The 25,061-nt window shown below is 44.8% G+C and overlaps 1 protein-coding gene and 1 long non-coding RNA gene across 2 annotated transcripts in view; one reads left to right on the top strand and one right to left on the bottom strand.

The window, feature by feature from the left end:
- LOC133559989 (uncharacterized) overlaps positions 1 to 23,775 on the top strand; it is a 40,568-nt gene extending 16,793 nt beyond the window's left edge. Inside the window, exons 2-3 of the long non-coding RNA XR_009808365.1 lie at positions 23,376 to 23,442; positions 23,605 to 23,775. This is a non-coding gene — a long non-coding RNA (uncharacterized LOC133559989). The remainder of the gene's footprint in view (positions 1 to 23,375; positions 23,443 to 23,604) is intronic.
- Positions 5,061 to 25,061, bottom strand: part of chrm2a (cholinergic receptor, muscarinic 2a) — a 110,611-nt gene continuing 90,610 nt past the window's right edge. The window contains exon 3 of the mRNA XM_061912005.1: positions 5,061 to 6,701. Coding sequence (XP_061767989.1) covers positions 5,156 to 6,658 — 1,503 coding nt within the window. The 5' untranslated portion in view covers positions 6,659 to 6,701 and the 3' untranslated portion in view covers positions 5,061 to 5,155. The remainder of the gene's footprint in view (positions 6,702 to 25,061) is intronic.

The following is a 25,061-nucleotide window of genomic DNA, read 5'->3' as shown; positions in this document are numbered from 1 at the left end:
TTATAATATAGCGTTAACAAAACGTCTGTATTTTTATAATATAGCGTTATATTTTTATAATATAGCGTTAACAAAACGTCTGTATTTTTATAATATAGCGTTAACAAAACATCTGTATTAATCATGACCCCGGAAGTAAATGGGGGGGGGGGGAGGTTTTTGTAGGGGGGAAGAAATTTGGCGTGACACCGCCTCCAGCAGCAAAAACTATTCGGACCGAGAAAACGACAATTTCCCTATTAATTTGAGCGAGGATGAAAGATACGGGGATGATGATATTGATAGCGAAGGACTAGAAAAAAAAAGTAAACAAATGAAGTAAAAAAATAAAAGGGCGATTGCATTGGGACAGATTCAGATGTTTTTAGACAAATTTAATAGGATAATTCCGGGAAATCCCTTATCCTTCTATTGTGCTGCTAGTGTTTTAGTGAGATTAAATAGTACCTGATAGTCGGAGGGGTGTGTCCACGGGTGTGTTGACGCCAGTGTCTGAGGGAAGTCTACGGCAGATACAAGGACGGCGCAAACCAGTGTTAATTTTGAAAGCAAACTTTGATTTAGTTTTAGTCATAGTCTTTTGACTAAAATGTAATTTAGTTTTAGTCATAATGTAGTTATTTAAATTGTTTTAGTTTTAGTCTAGTTTTAGTTGACGAAATATCATAAGATTATAGTCGACGAAAACTACAGTAGATTTAGTCGACTAAAGGGTAATATGTAAACTTTCCCTTCAATTTCTGAAAGTCAAAGCAAAACAGCGGAAAAATCACCGATAAAAGTTGTATTTTGATGAAAATCATGTCTCAAATTTAGTATTTCACGAGTAACGTCGAGTGAGTTTTATGTTGTGGAAAATGCTTACCTGGGTGTGGATTTCCGGGTGATTGGACTGTAAATGTCGCTTCAAGTTTGTTGTGTTTTTCCCCGTAATCCTCGCGCTGCATTTCTTACACTGCGGCTTGTTATCTCTGACGTCAAATATAACATTTCCCCATATGTCCTCTCTCCTCTTCCTCCCCGGCGTTGACATGTTGTCTTCTCAAACGCAAACTACGTTTACGTAACTTCCTTACCTCGTCGCTCCGATTGGTTCTCTTCCCAACTCCTCCCGCCTCTTCCTAACGAAATGAGTTCCGATTGGATTTTGTCTCTGGCAGACATTTTCGTCTTGTTTTTATTCGTTGACGAGTATGTCAATACAACTCGTCCACGTAAATTATTTTTTATTTAGTTATTGTCTCGTTTTAGTCAGAAAAAAAGGTCGTTGAGGGGGTCCGGTCCGATGACCATGGATGAAGTACTGACTGTCCAGAGTCGAGACCCAGGATGGACCGCTCGCCTGTATCGGTTGGAGACATCTCTACGCTGCTGATCCGCTTGAGATGGTTTCCTGTGGACGGGACTCTCGCTGCTGTCTTGGAGCCACTATGAATTGAACTTTCACAGTATCATGTTAGACCCGCTCGACATCCATTGCTTTCGGTCCCCTAGAGGGGGGGGGGTTGCCCACATCTGAGGTCCTCTCCAAGGTTTCTCAGAGTCAGCATTGTCACTGGCGTCCCACTGGATGTGAATTCTCCCTGCCCACTGGGTGTGAGTTTTCCTTGCCCTTTTGTGGGTTCTTCCGAGGATGTTGTAGTCGTAATGATTTGTGCAGTCCTTTGAGACATTTGTGATTTGGGGCTATATAAATAAACATTGATTGAACTATGACGAAAATGTTTCGCAAACTACACAGATCTCCGGTAAGAGCCGACTTATTAGCACAATTTTCTCACCGAAACCTGCCTGTTGACAAGTGGTCGGGATCCATGTTCGCTTGACCGCTCTGATCCATAGTAAAGCTTCACCTCCGGGAATTTTAAACAAGGAATCACCGTGTGTTTGTGTGGCTAAAGGCTAAAGCTTCCCAACTCCATCTTTCTACTTGGACTTCTCCATTATTAATTGAACAAATTGCAAAAGATTCAGCAACACAGATGTCCAAAATACTGTTTAATTGCGCGATGAAAAGAGACGACTTTTAGCCGCAAATGTTGCTGCGCTAATGTTTCCTGACAGTCCGTGACAAGAAACTCCGCGGGAAATTTAAAATTGCAATTTAGTAAACTAAAAAGGCCGTATTGGCATGTGTTGCAATGTTAATATTTCATCATTGATATATAAACTATCAGACTGCGTGGTCGCTAGTAGTGGCTTTCAGTAGGCCTTTAAGATTCACAAGTGCAGAAGATTTAGTGGCTTCAAGTGGCGAGGTTGCACATTGCAGCCACTGGAATTTAATCAAAAGGTATTCGATCCAGTTTTACGTCCGGTCAGGGATGTGCAGCGATGAAGTGTGAACACAAATAGGGGTGTGGTTTTTACACCTATCTACAAGTTTTGTCACTGAACTTAAAAGTCGCTAAAAAGTTAGTAAATTCAGGCAGCCCTATTGCCCCGGAGTGAACAACATGTTCACTCGTCCTCTTGAAGGAGGAACAACATGTTCACTCGTCCTCTTGAAGGAGGAACAACATGTTCACTCGTCCTCTTGAAGGAGGAACAACATGTTCACTCGTCCTCTTGAAGGAGGAACAACATGTTCACTCGTCCTCTCGAAGGAGTGAACAACATGTTCACTCGTCCTCTCGAAGGAGGAACAACATGTTCACTTGTCCTCTTGAAGGAGGAACAACATGTTCACTCGTCCTCTCGAAGGAGGAACAACATGTTCACTTGTCCTCTTGAAGGAGGAACAACATGTTCACTCGTCCTCTCGAAGGAGTGAACAACATGTTCACTCGTCCTCTCGAAGGAGGAACAACATGTTCACTTGTCCTCTTGAAGGAGGAACAACATGTTCACTCGTCCTCTCGAAGGAGTGAACAACATGTTCACTCGTCCTCTCGAAGGAGGAACAACATGTTCACTCGTCCTCTTGAAGGAGGAACAACATGTTCACTCGTCCTCTTGAAGGAGTAACAACATGTTCACTCGTCCTCTTGAAGGAGGAACAACATGTTCACTCGTCCTCTTGAAGGAGTAACAACATGTTCACTCGTCCTCTTGAAGGAGGAACAACATGTTCACTCGTCCTCTCGAAGGAGTGAACAACATGTTCACTCGTCCTCTCGAAGGAGTGAACAACATGTTCACTCGTCCTCTTGAAGGAGGAACAACATGTTCACTCGTCCTCTTGAAGGAGTGAACAACATGTTCACTCGTCCTCTCGAAGGAGGAACAACATGTTCACTCGTCCTCTTGAAGGAGTAACAACATGTTCACTCGTCCTCTCGAAGGAGTAACAACATGTTCACTCGTCCTCTCGAAGGAGGAACAACATGTTCACTCGTCCTCTCGAAGGAGGAACAACATGTTCACTCGTCCTCTCGAAGGAGGAACAACATGTTCACTCGTCCTCTTGAAGGAGGAACAACATGTTCACTCGTCCTCTTGAAGGAGGAACAACATGTTCACTCGTCCTCTCGAAGGAGGAACAACATGTTCACTCGTCCTCTTGAAGGAGGAACAACATGTTCACTCGTCCTCTCGAAGGAGGAACAACATGTTCACTCGTCCTCTCGAAGGAGGAACAACATGTTCACTCGTCCTCTTGAAGGAGGAACAACATGTTCACTCGTCCTCTTGAAGGAGTAACATGTTCACTCGTCCTCTTGAAGGAGTAACAACATGTTCACTCGTCCTCTCGAAGGAGGAACAACATGTTCACTCGTCCTCTTGAAGGAGGAACAACATGTTCACTCGTCCTCTTGAAGGAGGAACAACATGTTCACTCGTCCTCTCGAAGGAGGAACAACATGTTCACTCGTCCTCTTGAAGGAGGAACAACATGTTCACTCGTCCTCTTGAAGGAGGAACAACATGTTCACTCGTCCTCTTGAAGGAGTAACAACATGTTCACTCGTCCTCTCGAAGGAGGAACAACATGTTCACTCGTCCTCTTGAAGGAGGAACAACATGTTCACTCGTCCTCTTGAAGGAGGAACAACATGTTCACTCGTCCTCTTGAAGGAGGAACAACATATTCACTCGTCCTCTCGAAGGAGGAACAACATGTTCACTCGTCCTCTTGAAGGAGGAACAACATGTTCACTCGTCCTCTCGAAGGAGGAACAACATGTTCACTCGTCCTCTCGAAGGAGTGAACAACATGTTCACTCGTCCTCTCGAAGGAGGAACAACATGTTCACTCGTCCTCTTGAAGGAGGAACAACATGTTCACTCGTCCTCTTGAAGGAGGAACAACATGTTCACTCGTCCTCTCGAAGGAGGAACAACATGTTCACTCGTCCTCTTGAAGGAGGAACAACATGTTCACTCGTCCTCTCGAAGGAGTGAACAACATGTTCACTCGTCCTCTCGAAGGAGGAACAACATGTTCACTCGTCCTCTTGAAGGAGTAACAACATGTTCACTCGTCCTCTTGAAGGAGGAACAACATGTTCACTCGTCCTCTCGAAGGAGTGAACAACATGTTCACTCGTCCTCTCGAAGGAGTAACAACATGTTCACTCGTCCTCTCGAAGGAGGAACAACATGTTCACTCGTCCTCTTGAAGGAGGAACAACATGTTCACTCGTCCTCTCGAAGGAGGAACAACATGTTCACTCGTCCTCTTGAAGGAGGAACAACATGTTCACTCGCCCTCTTGAAGGAGGAACAACATGTTCACTCGTCCTCTCGAAGGAGTGAACAACATGTTCACTCGTCCTCTCGAAGGAGGAACAACATGTTCACTCGTCCTCTTGAAGGAGGAACAACATGTTCACTCGTCCTCTCGAAGGAGGAACAACATGTTCACTCGTCCTCTTGAAGGAGGAACAACATGTTCACTCGTCCTCTTGAAGGAGGAACAACATGTTCACTCGTCCTCTTGAAGGAGGAACAACATGTTCACTCGTCCTCTTGAAGGAGGAACAACATGTTCACTCGTCCTCTTGAAGGAGGAACAACATGTTCACTCGTCCTCTTGAAGGAGGAACAACATGTTCACTCGTCCTCTTGAAGGAGTGAACAACATGTTCACTCGTCCTCTTGAAGGAGTAAGTCCCTTTGTGAACAACACAGCTAATTAGTGTAAAGTGCTCCGACATGAATGAAAGAATGGTCACAAACATCCACACATGGCACTCTCTCCATACCAGCATCTCTACCTGGCGGACCGACTGCTCTTGTACTGGCAGAGCAGGAGGTGCTTGAACGTCTTTTTGAAGGTGACGTTGCACAGGGCGTAGCAGGCGGGGTTGATGGTGCTGTTGATATAGCATAGCCAGTACCCCAGCGTCCACACCGTGTTGGGGATGCAGCTGGAGCAGAAGGTGTTGATGAGCACCATCACGTTGTAAGGCGTCCAGGTGGCCACGAACGCCACCAGGATGGCCATGATGGTGCGGGTCACCTTCTTCTCCCGCGACGGCGCCGCTTTCTTCTTTTTGTTGGGCGGCTGCTTGGTCATCTTGACGATCTTGCGCGCCACGTGGTTCTGCCTGTCGGAGGCGGGGACTATTTCTACGGTGGTGTTGGAGGGCGTGTAGCAGTCCCCTTTGGGGGATTTTGCTTTAATTTTGATGCAGGTCAGCTTGGAGACGCCTGCCTTGGCCCGCTGGCGGGGAAGAGACTGGCCGGGGTCCGCGCCGGAGTTGGCCGCGGAAGGCACCGCCCCCTCGTCTTTCAGGTTGGTTGCGGCCACGCTGCCCGAGGTGGAGTCGTTGGAGCTCTCCTTCTCTTCTGCGGGAGCGCAGACGTCCTTCGCCACATCGTCACCCTCGGTTTCGCCCTCGTTCGTGTTCGAAGAAGGTGCTTTGCCGTTCTGCATCCTTTCGTCATGTTGGCTTGCGCCATCGTCCACGTTCTGGCTCTGGGAACACCCCACGCTCTCGGCAGGTATGTTGTTATTGTTGGGTTTGTTGTTCCTCCGCTGGGCTGGCGACAGAGGCTCGGCGTTGCCTCCTGACGGCTTTCGGTTATCCTTCTTCACCCGGCTTTTGCTCGCCCTGGAGATCTGCCAGTAGAGCTGAATCATGATGATGACGGGCAAGTAAAATGCGGCAATGGCTGTGCCGAAAGTGACAGCGGCGTTGGAAAAGAACTGAATGTAACACTCCTTCTCAGGCACTGTCCGCCCACCCACAATAAACTGCCAGAAGAGGATGGCGGGCGCCCACAGGATGAAAGACAACACCCAGGCGGCGGCAATCATCATCCCTGCCATCTTGGTGGTTCTTTTGACAGGGTAGCTGAGGGGCTTGGTGACGCAGAAGTATCTGTCAAAGCTTATGATAAGAAGATTCATGACAGAGGCGTTGCTGACTACATAGTCCAGCGCCAGCCACAGGTCGCAAACCACCGGGCCCAGAGGCCAGTACCCCATGACGATGTAGACAGTGTACAAGTTCATGGAGCACAGTCCGATAATGAGGTCAGCGCACGCCAGGCTGAAGAGGAAATAGTTGTTGACGGTCTGCAAGTTCCTGTTGACTTTGATGGAGAGCATGACCAGGATGTTTCCAATGACGGTGACCAGACTGAGGGAGCCGGCCACCAGCACGATGAACACCACCTCCACCGTCTTGTAGGCGCTCTCGCCCTCCTCCGCCGCGTCGGTGTCATTGCCTTCCGAGGCGTTCCAGTAAGTGAAGTTAAACACGTCCATGGCATCTGCTCCTGGTTGGCGACGCCTCCTGCTCACGCTGAACCTGCCGAGGAGAACAAAGAGCGTTTAGAACAGGGGTCAGCAACCTTTTTGAAAGCAAGAGCTACTTCTTGGGTACTGATTCATGTGAAGGGCTACCAGTTTGATACACACTTGAATAAATTGCCGGAAATAGCCAATTTGCTCAATTTACCTTTAATAAATAAATCTATATATATATAAAAAAAAAAAAATTATTTCCGTCTGTCATTCCGTCGTACATTTTTTTTCCTTTTACGGAAAAGAATAAATGATGAAAAAAAAAACACTTAATTGAATGGTTTAAAAAAGGACAAAACACGAAAAAAAATGAAAATTAAATTTTGAAACATAGTTTATCTTCAATTTCGACTCTTTAAAATTCAAAATTCAACCGAAAAAAATCAATCAATCAATGTTTATTTATATAGCCCCAAATCACAAATGTCTCAAAGGACTGCACAAATCATTACGACTACAACATCCTCGGAAGAACCCACAAAAGGGCAAGGAAAACTCACACCCAGTGGGCAGGGAGAATTCACATCCAGTGGGACGCCAGTGACAATGCTGACTATGAGAAACCTTGGAGAGGACCTCAGATGTGGGCAACCCCCCCCCCCCTCTAGGGGACCGAAAGCAATGGATGTCGAGCGGGTCTAACATGATACTGTGAAAGTTCAATCCATAGTGGCTCCAAGACAGCCGCGAGAGTCCCGTCCACAGGAAACCATCTCAAGCGGATCAGCAGCGTAGAGATGTCCCCAACCGATACAGGTTGGGGACATCTAGCTAATTCGAATCTTTTTGAAAAAATTAAAAAAGGAATTTATGGAACATCATTAGTAATTTTTCCTGATTAAGATTAATTTTAGAATTTTGATGACATGTTTGAAATAGGTTAAAATCCAATCTGCACTTTGTTAGAATATATAACAAATTGGACCAAGCTATATTTTTAACAAAGACAAATCATTATTTCTTCTAGATTTTACAGACATTTAAAAAAAAAAAGAAATTCAAAAGACTTTGAATAAGATTAAAATTTAATCCTACAGATTTTTTAGATTTGCATGAATAATTATTTTGAATTTCAATCACAATAAGTTTGAAGAAATATTTCACAAATATTCTTTGTCGGAAAAAAAAGAAGCTAAAATGAAAAATTAAATCAAGATTTATTTATTATTCTTTACAATAAAAAAAATGAATTTACTTGAACATTGATTTAAATTGTCAGGAAAGAAGAGGAAGGAATTTAAAAGGTAAAAAGGTCTTTGTGTTTAAAAATCCTAAATTCATTTTTAAGGTTGTTTTTTTCTCTCAAATTGTCTTTCTGAAAGTTATAAGAAGCAAAGTAAAAAAATACATGAATGTATTTAAACAAGTGAAGACCAAGTATTTTCTTGGATTTTCAAATTCTATTTGAGTTTTTTGTCTCTCTTAGGATTAAATATGTCGAGCAAAGCGAGACCAGCTTGCGAGTAAAAAAATAAAATTTAAAAAATAAAGGCAGCTCACTGGTAAGTGCTGCTATTTGAGCTATTTTTAGAACAGGCCAGCGGGCTACTCATCTGGTTTTTACGGTCGACCTGGTGCCCGCGGGCACCAAGTTGGTGACCCCTGGTTTAGGACGAGGCTAAAATGAAAGCGCTGTCACATCAGTGTTTCCTGAACATGTGTTTAATAATCAGTCTTGCTTGCATTTGACAACGGTGTCAAAAAAAATTAACCTGCTGAGAAATGTTTGCGTTGTTAATTTCCCTCAACAAATTCATTGAAGCATTAATATAACATCAAATAAGCCGTATTATTTATCATATCGAAATGCATTTACATTAAAATCAATTTAATTATCCCCACAAATTATCTAAATATTGTACCACACAAGCAGTTCCGCAGCGTGTCAACATCTAAATATCCTCCATTATGCACACAAGGTTGGTCTTTTTGTGTATTATAGTCAAGTAATTCACAAAAAGTCAACATGGTTGGCCAAAGACTACTAGGAACAAGCAGCTACACAACAGCTAAGCACACAATAGCACACAAGTTAGACTTACACATTAAGTGTCCCCTATAGCAGTCTAAAACAGCACATTTGTCAATACGGTAATCTCTCATTAATTTACTGTATTTCCTTGAATTGCCGCCGGATATACAGTATGCGCCTGCCTAGAATTACTGCCGGGTCAAACTCGTTTTGCACAATAATTAGCGCATGCTTAGCATTACCTTGCTCAGGATTAACGCAAGGTCAAACTCGTTTCGCAAAATATCATTTTTATTAGCGCATGTCTAGAATTTCCGCCGGGTCAAACTCGTTTCACAAAATAAGTAGCATATGCCTAGAATTTCCTCCGGGTCAAACTCGTCACGTCACGAGTGACACTTCCCCTGTCATCATTTTCAAAATGGAGGAGGCTGATTTCAATCATTGGAAAACGCATAAAGGGAAAAAGATTAAGATCTATTCAGTAAGATTTAAGCTCCAAGCTATTGAATATGCGGCAGCTATGTTTTATTAATATTCCGTAGCTGCGTGTGTCAAATATGAGTCATTAAATGACTCCCGCCTCCTGGTGGTAGAGGGCGCTAGTGATCCTTCTTGCGACTACTTGGCTGCAGAAGAAGTGACAACAAGCAGCGTGTGTTTATTTTTTTCCTCTCTCTTGCACTTTTAACATGGAGGATTACATATCTAAAATAAAACAGTTTTCTAAACTGGACTTTCAATCGAAGCAGGAGGTAATAAAGGACGCTCTCCATCGAGACGGAGAGACTTTTAAAACCGAAGAAAGATAAGGAAGACTTCTATAAACAAGTTATCGATACTTTTGATCAGAAGGAGCTGCGCATGGACTTCATTTTTAAGTAAAGGTAAGACCATAATAACGTTTTTTTTAAATTAAATGTGCTTTTCATGATGGTATCCTTTCATCACACTCAAATTTATAAGCGCAGGCCTAAATTTACCGCATGCCTTTGGTAAGCGCCAGAGTGAGAAGAGGTTTTAAAATAATTAGCCCATGCTTACCTTTATCGCATGCCTTTGGTAAACGCCGGTGTGAGAAGAGGTTTTAAATTAATTAGCGCCCCGGCGGCAATTCAAGGAAATACGGTATACTAATAAGTCCTGCAAAGTAGGAATCAAAAATCATTAATCAAATATGTTTTAAATTACAAGAGCCCTCTACACATGAAATAACCTCATAATCACTTTTATACTTGTTTAAACCAATATATTAATGCTGCCTGAGGCTGATCATATCAGTGGCCACAATATTGAAGTGAGGTGAATTATATTTATATAGCACTTTTATTTAGAGACTCGGAGCAGAGCGCTTTACATAGTGAAACCCATTATTTACGTATTTAAGCTACATTTAAACCAGTGAGGAAAGTACTGGGAGCAAGTGGGTAAAGAGTTTTGCCCAAGGACACAACGGCAGTTACTAGGATGGCGGAAGCGGGAATCAAACCTGGAACCTTCAAGTTGCTTGCATGGCCTCTCCACCAACCGAGCCACGCCCCACTCCAATAATGAACAGCGCACTGATTGGTTTAGTGTCATCTACTGGCTAATACTACTGTTGCTATTTTTAATTCAATTAGTCATGTTTAGACTTTAAAATGCTTTATTTAAGCAAAAGATACATCGTATATACGAATAAATTAGACATATTTGTGAACAATGCCCCAAACTTCGAAGCCAGTTGTGGTAAGTTTCATACTGACTATTGTTCTCTGACTAATTTCACTTGATCCAAAAGGCTCTAACATAAAGATCTACAAAATAAAACTACTTGGTGATATCATATCAGGTCAATATCCTAGAGTCTGTTTTTTTGCGGTCCAGTTGGTATCAGTAACTGTGTCTACCCCGCAGTTTTGAGGACCAGTCAAAGACAATTTAGAGTGAAAAGCCAATTTTATTTTCACCCGCATACAAAACATTCTAACTTGGACTGTTTCCCTGGCTTCGAGATTCTCCCGAAGACGGTGCGGTGAAGACACAACAAACTCCTTTCTTGTCTCTCTTTGAACACACCCCTGTTGTTGTTGACTTTGGACTAGCGACTGCACAATACATCAAGGCCGCGGAACAGAGACACACTACGGGCTTACACACACACACATCCACAAAAATATACGCCACACATACACACCCCATCCCCCCAATCCAAATCCCATAGGGGTGATGAATGGATAATCAGCGCCTGAGAGCTCCGGCCTACCATCATGACCCCGAACCCCCTTCACTCTGTTGCTAGATATCTCGAGATGTATGTTGTAATATGTATATGTGCTTTGCTATGGAGGTTTTTTCCCACTCCGGACTGGGCCCCCTTAGGATCCCGGTCTGAATTGTATTTTTTTACTCATCCTTCCCCACCGTTTACTTTTTTCCCACCTTTTACGGGGCGCCTTATGGCGACCCATCAGCGTTCTTGTTCTGTAACCCTGTGCACTGTTTGTTTGTCTAAACTTGAACAGGTTTGTGCTGAAAACAAAGTTTCGTTGTACTTGTGCAATGACAATAAAGACCTATCCTATCCTATAACCCAGGGGTGGGCATTACGTCGATCGCGATCGACTGGTCGATCTTGGAGGGTGTGTCAGTCGATCTCAAGCCAGGCATTAAAAAATAAGAAAAAAATCACTAACAGGGCGGACGCAGAGAAACACATTTTATTTCTAGAGACTCCGTACCTACTGTCAAAACTCTAAAGAGCGACTGCACACTTCCTGTCTTCACCATAAAAGACCTGTTTCATCCTGCCTGTGCTAACAAAATAAGAGTCTCAGAAAGCTAGCGTGCACAAGCTAGCAAGCTACGGAGTTTGATGCCAATGTATTTCTCCCCCGCCCTCAGCGACCGCTTTCTCACTTGCTTGCCCACCCGCACACTCACCTGCTGCCAGACATTAAAGGGCCACACACATATGCTACTCTCATAACAAAGTGTTTAAAAAGGAGTATGCAAGTTGGACAAATGAGATGCCAAATCCAACCACTTTCATGTGGTATTGGACAGAAAGGAGGACTTTTTTTTTTCCTCCATTTGAAAATGCGGACGTTATCAGCACCACTGTCTGATTCCAATCAATGCAAGTCATCAGAATCAGGTAATACACCAACTTATATTCTTGTCTTCATGGAAGAAAGGAATCTATGTGTGTTAAACATGCTTGTATTATCATTAAACACCATTAACTTGTTAACAAAAATGTCTCTTTCATAAATATAAATTATAAATAGGAAAGAGGTAGATCTCCTCGACTTGGTCAATTGAAAAAAAATTAGTTTATTAGTTTATTAAGGATCCCCATTAGTCTACACCGCAGTGGAGACTATTCTTCCTGGGGTCCAGGCAAAAAACATCACACAACCACAGAACAAACGATTAAAATGCAGTACAACATGATCCAATAATAAATTGTCATAATACAAAAATAGGAACAACAAAGAACCAAAAAATACTAATAAATGTTGTTACATAATAATTTTCATACCAAAGATAAAAATAGCAATATAAAAATAGATATACTGTATACATTTTTGCAAAAATAAAACAAAGAACCAATGACCTAAAATATACACATTAGTGTACCAAAGACAAACAATAAGTGACGAAAAAAGTATCATCCATCCATTTTCTGCTGCTTATCCCATAATCAATAAAATACTCAATAGTCAATAAAAACAGTCATGACATTAGGTACAATCTAAAATAATCTCTTTACGCAATACTTCTCCTTTTAGTTTATTCTTAAAGCCCACTATGCTGGTGATTGATAGCAGATATTGTGGAAGTCTATTCCAGTAAGTGATTGCCTGATACATTACATCCATCCATCCATCATCTTCCGCTTATCCGAGGTCGGGTCGCGGGGGCAACAGCCTAAGCAGGGAAACCCAGACTTCCCTCTCCCCAGCCACTTCGTCTAGCTCTTCCCGGGGGATCCCGAGGCGTTCCCAGGCCAGCCGGGAGACATAGTCTTCCCAACGTGTCCTGGGTCTTCCCCGTGGCCTCCTACCGGTTGGACGTGCCCTAAACACCTCCCTAGGGAGGCGTTCGGGTGGCATCCTGACCAGATGCCCGAACCACCTCATCTGGCTCCTCTCGATGTGAAGGAGCAGCGGCTTTACTTTGAGTTCCTCCCGGATGGCAGAGCTTCTCACCCTATCTCTAAGGGAGAGACCCGCCACACGGCGGAGGAAACTCATTTCGGCCGCTTGTACCCGTGATCTTATCCTTTCGGTCATGACCCAAAGCTCATGACCATAGGTGAGGATGGGAACGTAGATCGACCGGTAAATTGAGAGCTTTGCCTTCCGGCTCAGCTCCTTCTTCACCACAACGGACCGGTACAACGTCCGCATTACTGAAGACGCCGCACCGATACATTACAGTCTTTTTCAAAACATCACTTTTGGGTTTAAGACGGGTGAGAGCACCTCTTTGGGCTAGCCTGGTACTGTAGTTGTGACTGTCACTGGCAAGCAAGAGCTGAGAATACAGATGTGAAGTAGCTCGCCTGCAGAAAACGTGTGAGCGCCCCTGCTATAGCCCTACAAACACACCCCCTGGTGGCTGTGAAAAGCATTCTCTCACAAATGTTGTGTATTCCGGAACCATTAGGTCACTAGGTGTGACATCTGTGCCTCAGTCTTGAACCTTCACTTATCTGCTTTGCCAGAAATCCCTAATGGTAACATCGGGGCTGGGAGCTAAACTGTCCTAATCCCCATAAAATGCTTAAGTCCAAGTGATTTAGGCTGGGAAACGCTAACAACACAAATGGGACACACTTGTTTCCCCGCTGAGGACAAGTGGATTAGAGCGGCGGCGAGAGGGCCATATAGCGTGGTACTGTAGCCCCACAGGTGGCTGCTCTTTGTGCACCTTTGTGCTGCCCCGTTAAGCCTCACAGTCCGCAGAGGCCAAACACTGCGGACACTTTTCCCTCCTCCCCTCTCGTTTTGACAGTCTTTCTGCTGGAACATCTCCCCGAGGCACCAGCAGTCATCGCGCTCAAGTTGAAAGCGCCGACTCGAAATCTCGCCGGCACGCTGAGCGAGCGATTGCCCGGGGAGAGCGACGGCGACGACTATCTTAGCGTAGCGATCAATCACGGGCATCCCTACCCCCCGCTGTTTCCTGGACGCAACCTCATCAGGATAGTGATGACAATGATCGTAGCCTTTTGACTGATGAGCATAAGGTGTGTGCCAGCCTCCTTTCAGTTCCACACAAACGCCTAAATGGCTTCTTTTGTCTTATGTGGCTTCATGGGACAATGGAAATAAATGAGCTTCGCTATTGTTCTTGCTCCGGCCGACGTATCTCTGCTCACTCGAGCTGAAAATTGCTTACAGAGAGAGCAGAAAAGGGCCAAGCTCACCCTTTCGCCACCACCTTTACCTCCATCTTTTCTTTCGTACCAAAGAGAGGGAAAGAGTTCTGAAACGACGAAACCGGCCTTTAATTTGATGCCACTTAAACGGGTCAGCGGTTCTGTCGAGGACACACAACAGGTGGCACATGTCGCCGCTTCGAGCACACAGTGTGATTTGTGAGCAGCTGTGTCGCAGTCCAGCTTCGCTCCCCATCTGATCCAAACTATATCCCCGGGGGGGTGAGGTGGGTTGGGGGCGGGCATACCCTGCTATCAATGAGGACATGCATTTTCATCTTTGGCAGCGCCGACTCAATCCTCGCAAAAAGCGCCTAGGTTTATTTGCCATTTGCAGGGGAGCATGACTAGAATGCACACACTGCCATTGCGGCGCCACAGCTGGGACCTGGAGACGGGCCGACAGCGGGGTCCGAAAAATCCACTCAAGGTTCCTCCCAATCATGTCTCAAAGTTGGGTGCAAGGACAAGTTACTTCCTATGCACACTTTTGCAAAAAAAAAACTACGGCAGGGATTTCCATGAAACTTTTCAGCTAGTTGGCACGTATCCAGAGAAAGAACTCATTAAAGTTTGGTGCGAATGGAAACAGATGTACAAAGCTGCAGAATGCAAATAGAACATTCTGCCATGCTACCCAACACGACATCAATCTACGGCTTTGTGTAACTAGCAGTGTCGGTTGTTGGTTGTTCATCTCCAAATCCCAATTGGTGCAGTACTTTCTAATAATCAATCAATCATTGTTTACTTATATAGCCCTAAATCACTAGTGTCTCAAAGGGCTGCACAAACCACTACGACATCCTCAGTAGGCCCACATAAGGGCAAGGAAAACTCACACCCAGTGGGACATCGGTGACAATGATGACTATGAGAACCTTGGAGAGGAGGAAAGCAATGGATGTCGAGCGGGTCTAACATGATACTGTGAAAGTTCAATCCACAATGGATCCAACACAGTCGCGAGAGTCCAGTCCAAAGCGGATCCAACACAGCAGCGAGAGTCCCGTTCACAGCGGAGCCAGCAGGAAACCATCCCAAGTGGAGGCGGATCAGCAGCGCAGAGATGTCCCCAGCCGATACACAGGCAAGCAGTACATGGCCACCGGATCGGACCGGACCCCCTCCACAAAGGAGAGTGGGACATAGAAGAAAAAGAAAAGAAACGGCAGATCAACTGGTCTAAAAAGGGAGTCTATTTAAAGGCTAGAGTATACAAATGAGTTTTAAGGTGAGACTTAAATGCTTCTACTGAGGTGGCATCTCGAACTGTTACCGGGAGGGCATTCCAGAGTACTGGAGCCCGAAATGAAAAAGCTCTATAGCCCGCAGACTTCTTTCACAGTATCATGTTAGACCCGCTCGACATCCATTGCTTTCGGTCCCCTAGAGGGGGGGGGTTGCCCACATCTGAGGTCCTCTCCAAGGTTTCTCATAGTCAGCATTGTCACTGGCGTCCCACTGGATGTGAATTCTCCCTGCCCACTGGGTGTGAGTTTTCCTTGCCCTTTTGTGGGTTCTTCCGAGGATGTTGTAGTCGTAATGATTTGTGCAGTCCTTTGAGACATTTGTGATTTGGGGCTATATAAATAAACATTGATTGATTGATTGGGCTTTGGGAATCACTAATAAGCTGGAGTCCTTTGAAAAAAGTCATAGTAAAGAACAATTTGATCACTCCTCTCGCTTCTTGATCGGATTCTTTACAGCAATAACAAGAGTCACACAAAATAATCCACAAGTCAAAGCACAGGTTTGCACAAAGGGCCTGGATTACTTTACAAATACCTAACGCTAAACTGTCTGCGCATTCTATAAAACAGTGTGTACCATTAGTGGACGTGTGATCTACTAAGACTGTGTGCAATTGAAAAGTGGTGCAAACCGCCTCATTTACGTGAGGATTTTGCGTGTACTATATGGGGTGGATGTAAGCTTTGCTTGGTGAAATAACTCGACTTCAAGGCATTGCAATCCATAAACTTAAAGTGTATAATGTAGCCCGGAAGAGTTAGGGATGCAAGGGATTATGGGTATTTGTTCTGTTGTGTTTATGTTGTGTTACAGTGCGGATGTGTTTGTCATTCTTGTTTGGTGTGGTTTCACAGTTTGGCGCATATTAGTAAGAGTGTTAAAGTTGTTTATATCACAACCATCAGTGTAACCTGTGGGGCTGTTGACCAAGTAAGCCTTGCAGTCGATGATGTGTGCTAACAAGGGTCGCATGCTACATGTGACCGGCCGGCACGCAGATAGCATGGCGTGAAGGCCGGCGCGACGATATGTTTTAGAGAACGTTAAAAGCATTGTTACCACGACACGCCCTCAAAATAGTTATGCGGGTGAAAACCGGAGATTGTTAGCCCAGGGATATTTCTAGGAAAGGCACTGAAATCCGGGCAACCTCCCGGAAAAATCTCGAGGGTCGGCAAGTATGCAGCTGAGCCACATCAGAGTGATCAAAGATTCGCATGCTGCTCCGGGGCCGCGGGTTGCCGACCCCTGATCAACAAAGATACACAGAATTGCTATTGTGACATCTAGTGGACATATTTAGAACAGCCGTTTCTTTCAGTCAAAAATTTTGTCTCATTTCTATATCTAGCGAACTCATCCCGCTGGTCGGATAAAACCTGTTCGAGGGCATGTTCTTTATTGTCTTATTGTCCCGAATAATTCGACAAGACTTGGTACCTGCACACAGTGCCAAAACTACCGGTACCTGGTTTAAGGACCATGCTATCCCTGTCCTTCATTGGCCGGCAAAGTCGCCTGACCCCCAGAGGAAAATGCGATAAGCAAAACCCGACAATGCAGAACCCTGACCAAGTCTTGAATGCTGCTCATGTTCATACTTTTCAGTTGGCTAACATTTTTTGAAAACCTTTTTAGAAATTGTTGGTCATATTCTAATTTATTGAGCAGCACCTGTGTTATTCGCAGTCACAAGCGGCCTTCTGAGGGCAGCCATACCTACGGTGTGGCCCTCAATGAAAACACCCCTGATCTAACATATCAAATTGAACCATAAAAATCCTTCATGAAAGACAGCCTTAGTATTATCCACTGACAACATACAGTCATGGTCAAAAGTTTACATACACTTGTAAAGAACATAATGTCATGACTGTCTTGAGTTTTTCAATACTTTTTACAACTCTTATTTTCCTACTTGCCAACCCTCCCGGATTTTCCGGGAGACTCCTGAAATTCAGCGCCTCTCCCGAAAACCTCCCGGAAGAAATGTTCTCCCGTAAATCTCCCGACGTTCAGCCGGAGCTGGAGGCCACACCCCCTCCAGCTCAAACATGCACAGTTCGAAGCTTGAAAACGAGGATTGCAGGCGGATATGACGACACACAGCCCGCAGGTGGCGGGGGAGAGGAGCACCGAGGCGGGAAAGGAAGCCAGGTGAAAAAGCTGACTGGGACGTCGAAAAACCAACATCGAAGTTGATCGTATCAGAGGGAGAGGGGCAGAGATCCAACAGGGTTTGGCGGTCATACACAAGCAGTGACCTGACAGAGACGAAAATAGACGCAAACAACACAAAAACGAACAGAGCTGACAGCGAGAGACGGCAGGCCAAAGCACATACTGGCGCCATCTTCTGGAAACTCGGAAGTGATGTTACTCAAACAGTGAAAGGTAAGTGTTGTTGTTTTTTTAGTAACCAGCAAGCACAGTACAGCTAGTAGAACAACTGTGTTTTTATTACTGTTTATTTGATAGGTGCCGTCTGAAATTGAACTATTTATTTTATGGGACGGCGTGGCGCAGTGGGAGAGTGGCCGTGCGCAACCCGAGGGTCACTGGTTCAAATCCCACCTAGAACCAACCTCGTCATGTCCGTTGTGTCCTGAGCAAGACACTTCACCCTTGCTCCTGATGGGTGCTGGTTGGCTGCCTTGCATGGCAGCTCCCCCCATCAGTGTGTGAATGTGTGTGTGAATGGGTAAATGTCGAAGTAGTGTCAAAGCGCTTTGAGTACCTTGAAGGTAGAAAAGCGCTATACAAGTACAACCCATTTATCATTTATTTATTTATTTATATATATATAATAAAATAAATATATATAGCTAGAATTCACTGAAAGTCAAGTATTTATACATATATATATTTATATATATGAAATATATATGAAATACTCGAGTTGGTGAATTGGATGTAAATATACCCCTCCCCTCTTAACCACGCCCCTCCCCTCTTAACCACGCCCCTGCCCAACCCCCCACCCCCCACCTCCCGAAATTGGAGGTCTCAAGGCTGGCAAGTATGCTTATTTTTTTTGTGATAGAGTGTTTGGAGCACATACATGTACTTGTTGGTCACAAAAACATTCATAAAGTTTGGTTCTTTTATGAATGTATTATGGGTCTACAGAAAATGTGACCAAATCTGCTGTGTCCAAAGTATATATACAGGAATATTTGATTATACAAGTCACTTGGCAAGTTTCACTGCAATACACCGCTTTTGGTCGCCCTCCACAAGCTTCAGCATTGTCCACACATTTAAGTCAAGACTTCGGGAAGGCCATTTTAAAACCTTAATTCTAGCCTGATTTAACCATTCCTTTACCACGTTTGACGTGTACATGGGGTCATTGTCCTGTTGGAACACTCAACTGAGCCCAAGTCCCAACCTCCGGGCTGATGATTTTTGGTTGTCCTGAAAAATTTGGAGGTAATCCTCCTTTTTCATTGCCCATTTACTTTCTGTAAAGCACCGGTTCTATAGCAGCAAAACAGGCCCAGAGGATAATACTACCACCACCATGGTTGAAGGTAGGTATAGTGTTCCTAGGGATTAAATGCCTCACATTTTCACCTCCAAAGCTGTTGTAACACGTGCTGAATGTGGCTTGCTGAAATAAGCAGGGGCGTCCATGAAAAAGACGGCACTTAGATGGCAGCATATGTTGTTCCAAAACCTGTATGGACCATTCAGCATTAATGGTGCCTTCACAGATGTGTAAGTTACCCATGCCTTGGGCACTAATGCACCCCCATACCATCACAGATGTGTAAGTTACCCATGCCTTGGGCACTAATGCACCCCCATACCATCACACATGTGTAAGTTACCCATGACTTGGGCACTAATGCACCCCCATACCATCACAGATGTGTAAGTTACCCATGACTTGGGCACTAATGCACCCCCATACCATCACACATGTGTAAGTTACCCATGCCTTGGGCACTAATGCACCCCCATACCATCACAGATGTGTAAGTTACCCATGACTTGGGCACTAATGCACCCCCATACCATCACAGATGTGTAAGTTACCCATGACTTGGGCACTAATGCACCCCCATACCATCACACATGTGTAAGTTACCCATGACTTGGGCACTAATGCACCCCCATACCATCACAGATGTGTAAGTTACCCATGACTTGGGCACTAATGCACCCCCATACCATCACACATGTGTAAGTTACCCATGCCTTGTGCACTAATACACCCCCATACCATCACAGATGTGTAAGTTACCCATGTCTTGGGCACTAATACACCCCCATACCATCACACATGTGTAAGTTACCCATGCCTTGGGCACTAATACACCCCCATACCATCACACATGTGTAAGTTACCCATGCCTTGGGCACTAATACACCCCCATACCATCACACATGTGTAAGTTACCCATGCCTTGGGCACTAATACACCCCCATACCATCACAGATGTGTAAGTTACCCATGACTCGGGCACTAATACACCCCCATACCATCACACATGTGTAAGTTACCCATGCCTTGGGCACTAATACACCCCCATACCATCACACATGTGTAAGTTACCCATGCCTTGGGCACTAATACACCCCCATACCATCACACATGTGTAAGTTACCCATGCCTTGGGCACTAATGCACCCCCATACCATCACAGATGTGTAAGTTACCCATGCCTTGGGCACTAATACACCCCCATACCATCACACATGTGTAAGTTACCCATGACTTGGGCACTAATACACCCCCATACCATCACAGATGTGTAAGTTACCCATGCCTTGGGCACTAATACACCCCCATACCATCACACATGTGTAAGTTACCCATGACTTGGGCACTAATACACCCCCATACCATCACACATGTGTAAGTTACCCATGCCTTGGGCACTAATACACCCCCATACCATCACAGATGTGTAAGTTACCCATGACTTGGGCACTAATACACCCCCATACCATCACACATGTGTAAGTTACCCATGCTTTGGGCACTAATACACCCCCATACCATCACACATGTGTAAGTTACCCATGCCTTGGGCACTAATACACCCCCATACCATCACACATGTGTAAGTTACCCATGCCCTGGGCACTAATGCACCCCCATACCATCACACATGTGTAAGTTACCCATGTCTTGGGCACTAATACACCCCCATACCATCACAGATGTGTAAGTTACCCATGCCCTGGGCACTAATGCACCCCCATACCATCACACATGTGTAAGTTACCCATGCTTTGGGCACTAATACACCCCCATACCATCACACATGTGTAAGTTACCCATGACTTGGGCACTAATACACCCCCATACCATCACACATGTGTAAGTTACCCATGCCTTGGGCACTAATACACCCCCATACCATCACAGATGTGTAAGTTACCCATGACTTGGGCACTAATACACCCCCATACCATCACACATGTGTAAGTTACCCATGACTTGGGCACTAATACACCCCCATACCATCACACATGTGTAAGTTACCCATGACTTGGGCACTAATACACCCCCATACCATCACACATGTGTAAGTTACCCATGCCTTGGGCACTAATACACCCCCATACCATCACACATGTGTAAGTTACCCATGCCTTGGGCACTAATACACCCCCATACCATCACAGATGTGTAAGTTACCCATGACTTGGGCACTAATGCACCCCCATACCATCACACATGTGTAAGTTACCCATGACTTGGGCACTAATACACCCCCATACCATCACACATGTGTAAGTTACCCATGCCTTGGGCACTAATACACCCCCATACCATCACACATGTGTAAGTTACCCATGCCTTGGGCACTAATACACCCCCATACCATCACACATGTGTAAGTTACCCATGCCTTGGGCACTAATACACCCCCATACCATCACACATGTGTAAGTTACCCATGTCTTGGGCACTAATACACCCCCATACCATCACAGATGTGTAAGTTACCCATGCCTTGGGCACTAATACACCCCCATACCATCACACATGTGTAAGTTACCCATGCCTTGGGCACTAATACACCCCCATACCATCACACATGTGTAAGTTACCCATGCCTTGGGCACTAATACACCCCCATACCATCACACATGTGTAAGTTACCCATGCCTTGGGCACTAATGCACCCCCATACCATCACACATGTGTAAGTTACCCATGCCTTGGGCACTAATACACCCCCATACCATCACACATGTGTAAGTTACCCATGTCTTGGGCACTAATACACCCCCATACCATCACACATGTGTAAGTTACCCATGCCTTGGGCACTAATACACCCCCATACCATCACACATGTGTAAGTTACCCATGCCTTGGGCACTAATACACCCCCATACCATCACACATGTGTAAGTTACCCATGCCTTGGGCACTAATACACCCCCATACCATCACACATGTGTAAGTTACCCATGCCTTGGGCACTAATGCACCCCCATACCATCACACATGCTGGCTTTTGAACTTTGCGTCGATAACTGTCTGGATGGTTTGCTTCCCCTTTGGTCCGGATGACACGATGTCAAATATTTCCAAAAACAATTTGAAATGTGGACTCGTCAGACCACAGAACACTTTTCCACTTTGCATGAGTACATCTTAGATCAGTGGTCCCCAACCACCGGGCCGCAGAAGAATTTTTTATTCATTTTTATAAAAAAATAAAAATAAATATATATATATATATATATATTTTTTAATTAAATCAACATAAAAAACACAATATACGCTTACAATTTGTGCACCAACCACAAAAACGTCCCTTTTTCATGACAACAACCTCCCTTTTTCATGACAAAGAAGAAGAAAAAAAAAAAGATTCCCCCCCTGCGGTCCGCGGATACAAAAACGTGGGGGACAACTGTCTTAGATGATCTCGGTGGTTTTCTGAAGTATTCCTGAGCCCATGTGGTGATATCCTTTACTCTCTGTAAAGCACCGGTTCCATCCATCCATTTTCTACCGCTTATTCCCTTTCGGGGTCGCGGGGGGCACTGGCGCCTATCTCAGCTGCAATCGGGCGGAAGGCGGGGTACACCCTGGACAAGTCGCCACCTCATCGCAGGGCCAACACAGATAGACAGACAACATTCACACTCACATTCACACACTAGGGACCATTTAGTGTTGCCAATCAACCTATCCCCAGGTGCATGTCTTTGGAAGTGGGAGGAAGCCGGAGTACCCGGAGGGAACCCACGCATTCACGAGGAGAACATGCAAACTCCACACAGAAAGATTCCGAGCCTGGATTTGAACCCAGGACTGCAGGACCTTCGTATTGTGAGGCAGACGCACTAACCCCTCTGCCACCGTGAAGCCGGTTCCATTAGCAGCAAAACAGGCCCAGAGAATAATACTACCACCACCATGGTTGAAGGTAGGGATGGTGTTCCTGGGATTAAATGCCTCACCTTTTCACCTCCAAACAAACATATTGCTTGGTTTTGTGGCCAAAAAACTCCATTTTTGTTTCATCTGACATCACATGGACAAAGATAAGACCTTCTGGAGAAAATTAATGAGGTAAGCTTTCGACCACGACTGTATACTCTAATAAAAATGCTTGCTGAAATGTGAAGAGTGTACAAGTGAATATTAAGCCACCAAATAAGGAGATGTTTTGTTGTCGCCGGAAGCCTTATTTCTTAAAATTAATAGATTTAGACACAGGTCCTAAGAGCACTGAGCTCCTTTTTAGACTCCCGAAGCAGCACTGAGGACAGACAGTCTTTTGGCTCGCTGTCAGTGAGACGTTACCCAGACTGTGGACAGTGAACATTGACGAACAGGCTTTGAGGTCGCTCAGGCTGGAAATAAGCCCGAAAAAAAAAATGGTTTTCTAAAATCCTAACCTTATTCCCAGGGGTGTCCTCCCGAGCAAATATATCCTCCTGCATTAGAGAGGAGCGAATACAAAGGTATCGCTAGAGGTTGGGGATGGAAAAAAAGGACGTGTTTTTCTAGCTGTCTAAATATTTATGTTGTATCTCTGCAGGCATCTGTTGGGACCAGTCCTGCTGCGAGCCAGGTACCCCTGAGACAGGAATGGCAAAAGGGGGGAGGTGCGAGGAAATGAATGCAAATCTGTAAATATATCTCTGGTTGTGTTGCCATGTTTAATTTCCTGCCTCTCGTGCGTCCCCACTGCCACCTCGCAGTTTGAGTCACCTGCAGCCGGTGTTTGCCGAAATGTGACGCTTCTATTTTTCTCACATGTCTCGCAGCGCTCGCAGGAAGGAGGTGTCAGAAAGAAGCTGTGCTAATGTGCTCGGTCAGTACTCAGACATTCCCAGGAGAGCCCGCAGGGGGTCCAAAGCTTTGCAATTATTATCATGGTAGCGAGTTGGGATTTGTTGTTGTGACATTTCATTAAAGGCCTACTGAAAGCCACTACTAGCCACCACGCAGTCTGATAGTTTATATATCAATGATGAAATATTAACGTTGCAACACATGCCAATACGGCCGCTTTAGTTTACGAAATTGCAATTTTAAATTTCCCGCGAAGTGTCCTGTTGAAAACGTCGCGGAATGATGGGGCAAAAAAGTATTTAGTCAGCCAGCGATTGTGCAAGTTCTCCCACTTAAAATGATGACAGAGGTCTGTAATTTTCATCATAGGTACACTTCAACTGTGAGAGAAAAAAATCCAGGAATTCACATTGTAGGAATTTTAAAGAATTTATTAGTAAATTATGGTGGAAAATAATGGATACATGGATGATACAGCAGAGGATTGGGAGAATGTCATGTGGTCAGATGAAACCAAAATAGAACTTTTTGGTATAAACTCAACTCGTCGTGTTTGGAGGAAGAAGAATACTGAGTTGCATCCCAAGAACACCACACCTACTGTGAAGCATGGTGGTGGAAACATCATGCTTTGGGGCTGTTTTTCTGCTAAGGGGACAGGACGATTGATCCGAGTTAAAGGGGAACATTATCACCAGACCTATGTAAGCGTCAATATATACCTTGATGGTGCTCACAATGTTGTATGCAGGGGACCAAAGATTTGGAACCAGCTTAATGAGAGCTCAGTGCTCCAACTTCAAAAAGAAACTGAAAACTTCCCCATTAACCACCTACCTATAATGCCTCATGTGGGGTAGTCTACTGTTGGGTTTTGCATGGTTGTATGAATGTATGTATGTATATATGTGTATGCTTGCTTTGGTACTACTATCTTGTGTTTATTATGTGACTTTAAGGTTTTACTACTTACGTATAAAATACTACACGGCCTAGCTCCATCCTATCTTGCCGATTGTATTGTACCATATGTCCCGGCAAGAAATCTGCCTTCAAAGGACTCCGGCTTATTAGTGATTCCCAAAGCCCAAAAAAAGTCTGCGGGCTATAGAGCGTTTTCCGTTCGGGCTCCAGTACTCTGGAATGCCCTCCCGGTAACAGTTCGAGATGCCACCTCAGTAGAATCATTTAAGTCTCACCTTAAAACTCATTTGTATACTGTAGCCTTTAAATAGACTCCCTTTTTAGACCAGTTGATCTGCTGTTTCTTTTCTTTTTCTTCTATGTCCCACTCTCCCTTGTGGAGGGGGTCCGGTCCGATCCGGTGGCCATGTACTGCTTGCCTGTGTATCGGCTGGGGACATCTCTGCGCTGCTGATCCGCCTCCGCTTGGGATGGTTTCCTGCTGGCTCCGCTGTGAACGGGACTC

Source organism: Nerophis ophidion, linkage group LG10 (genome assembly GCF_033978795.1).
Source record: "Nerophis ophidion isolate RoL-2023_Sa linkage group LG10, RoL_Noph_v1.0, whole genome shotgun sequence".
NCBI classification, from domain to species: Eukaryota; Metazoa; Chordata; class Actinopteri; order Syngnathiformes; family Syngnathidae; genus Nerophis; species Nerophis ophidion.
Note: the sequence above shows the minus strand (reverse complement) of the source record. Positions and strands in the feature narration are given on the sequence as shown.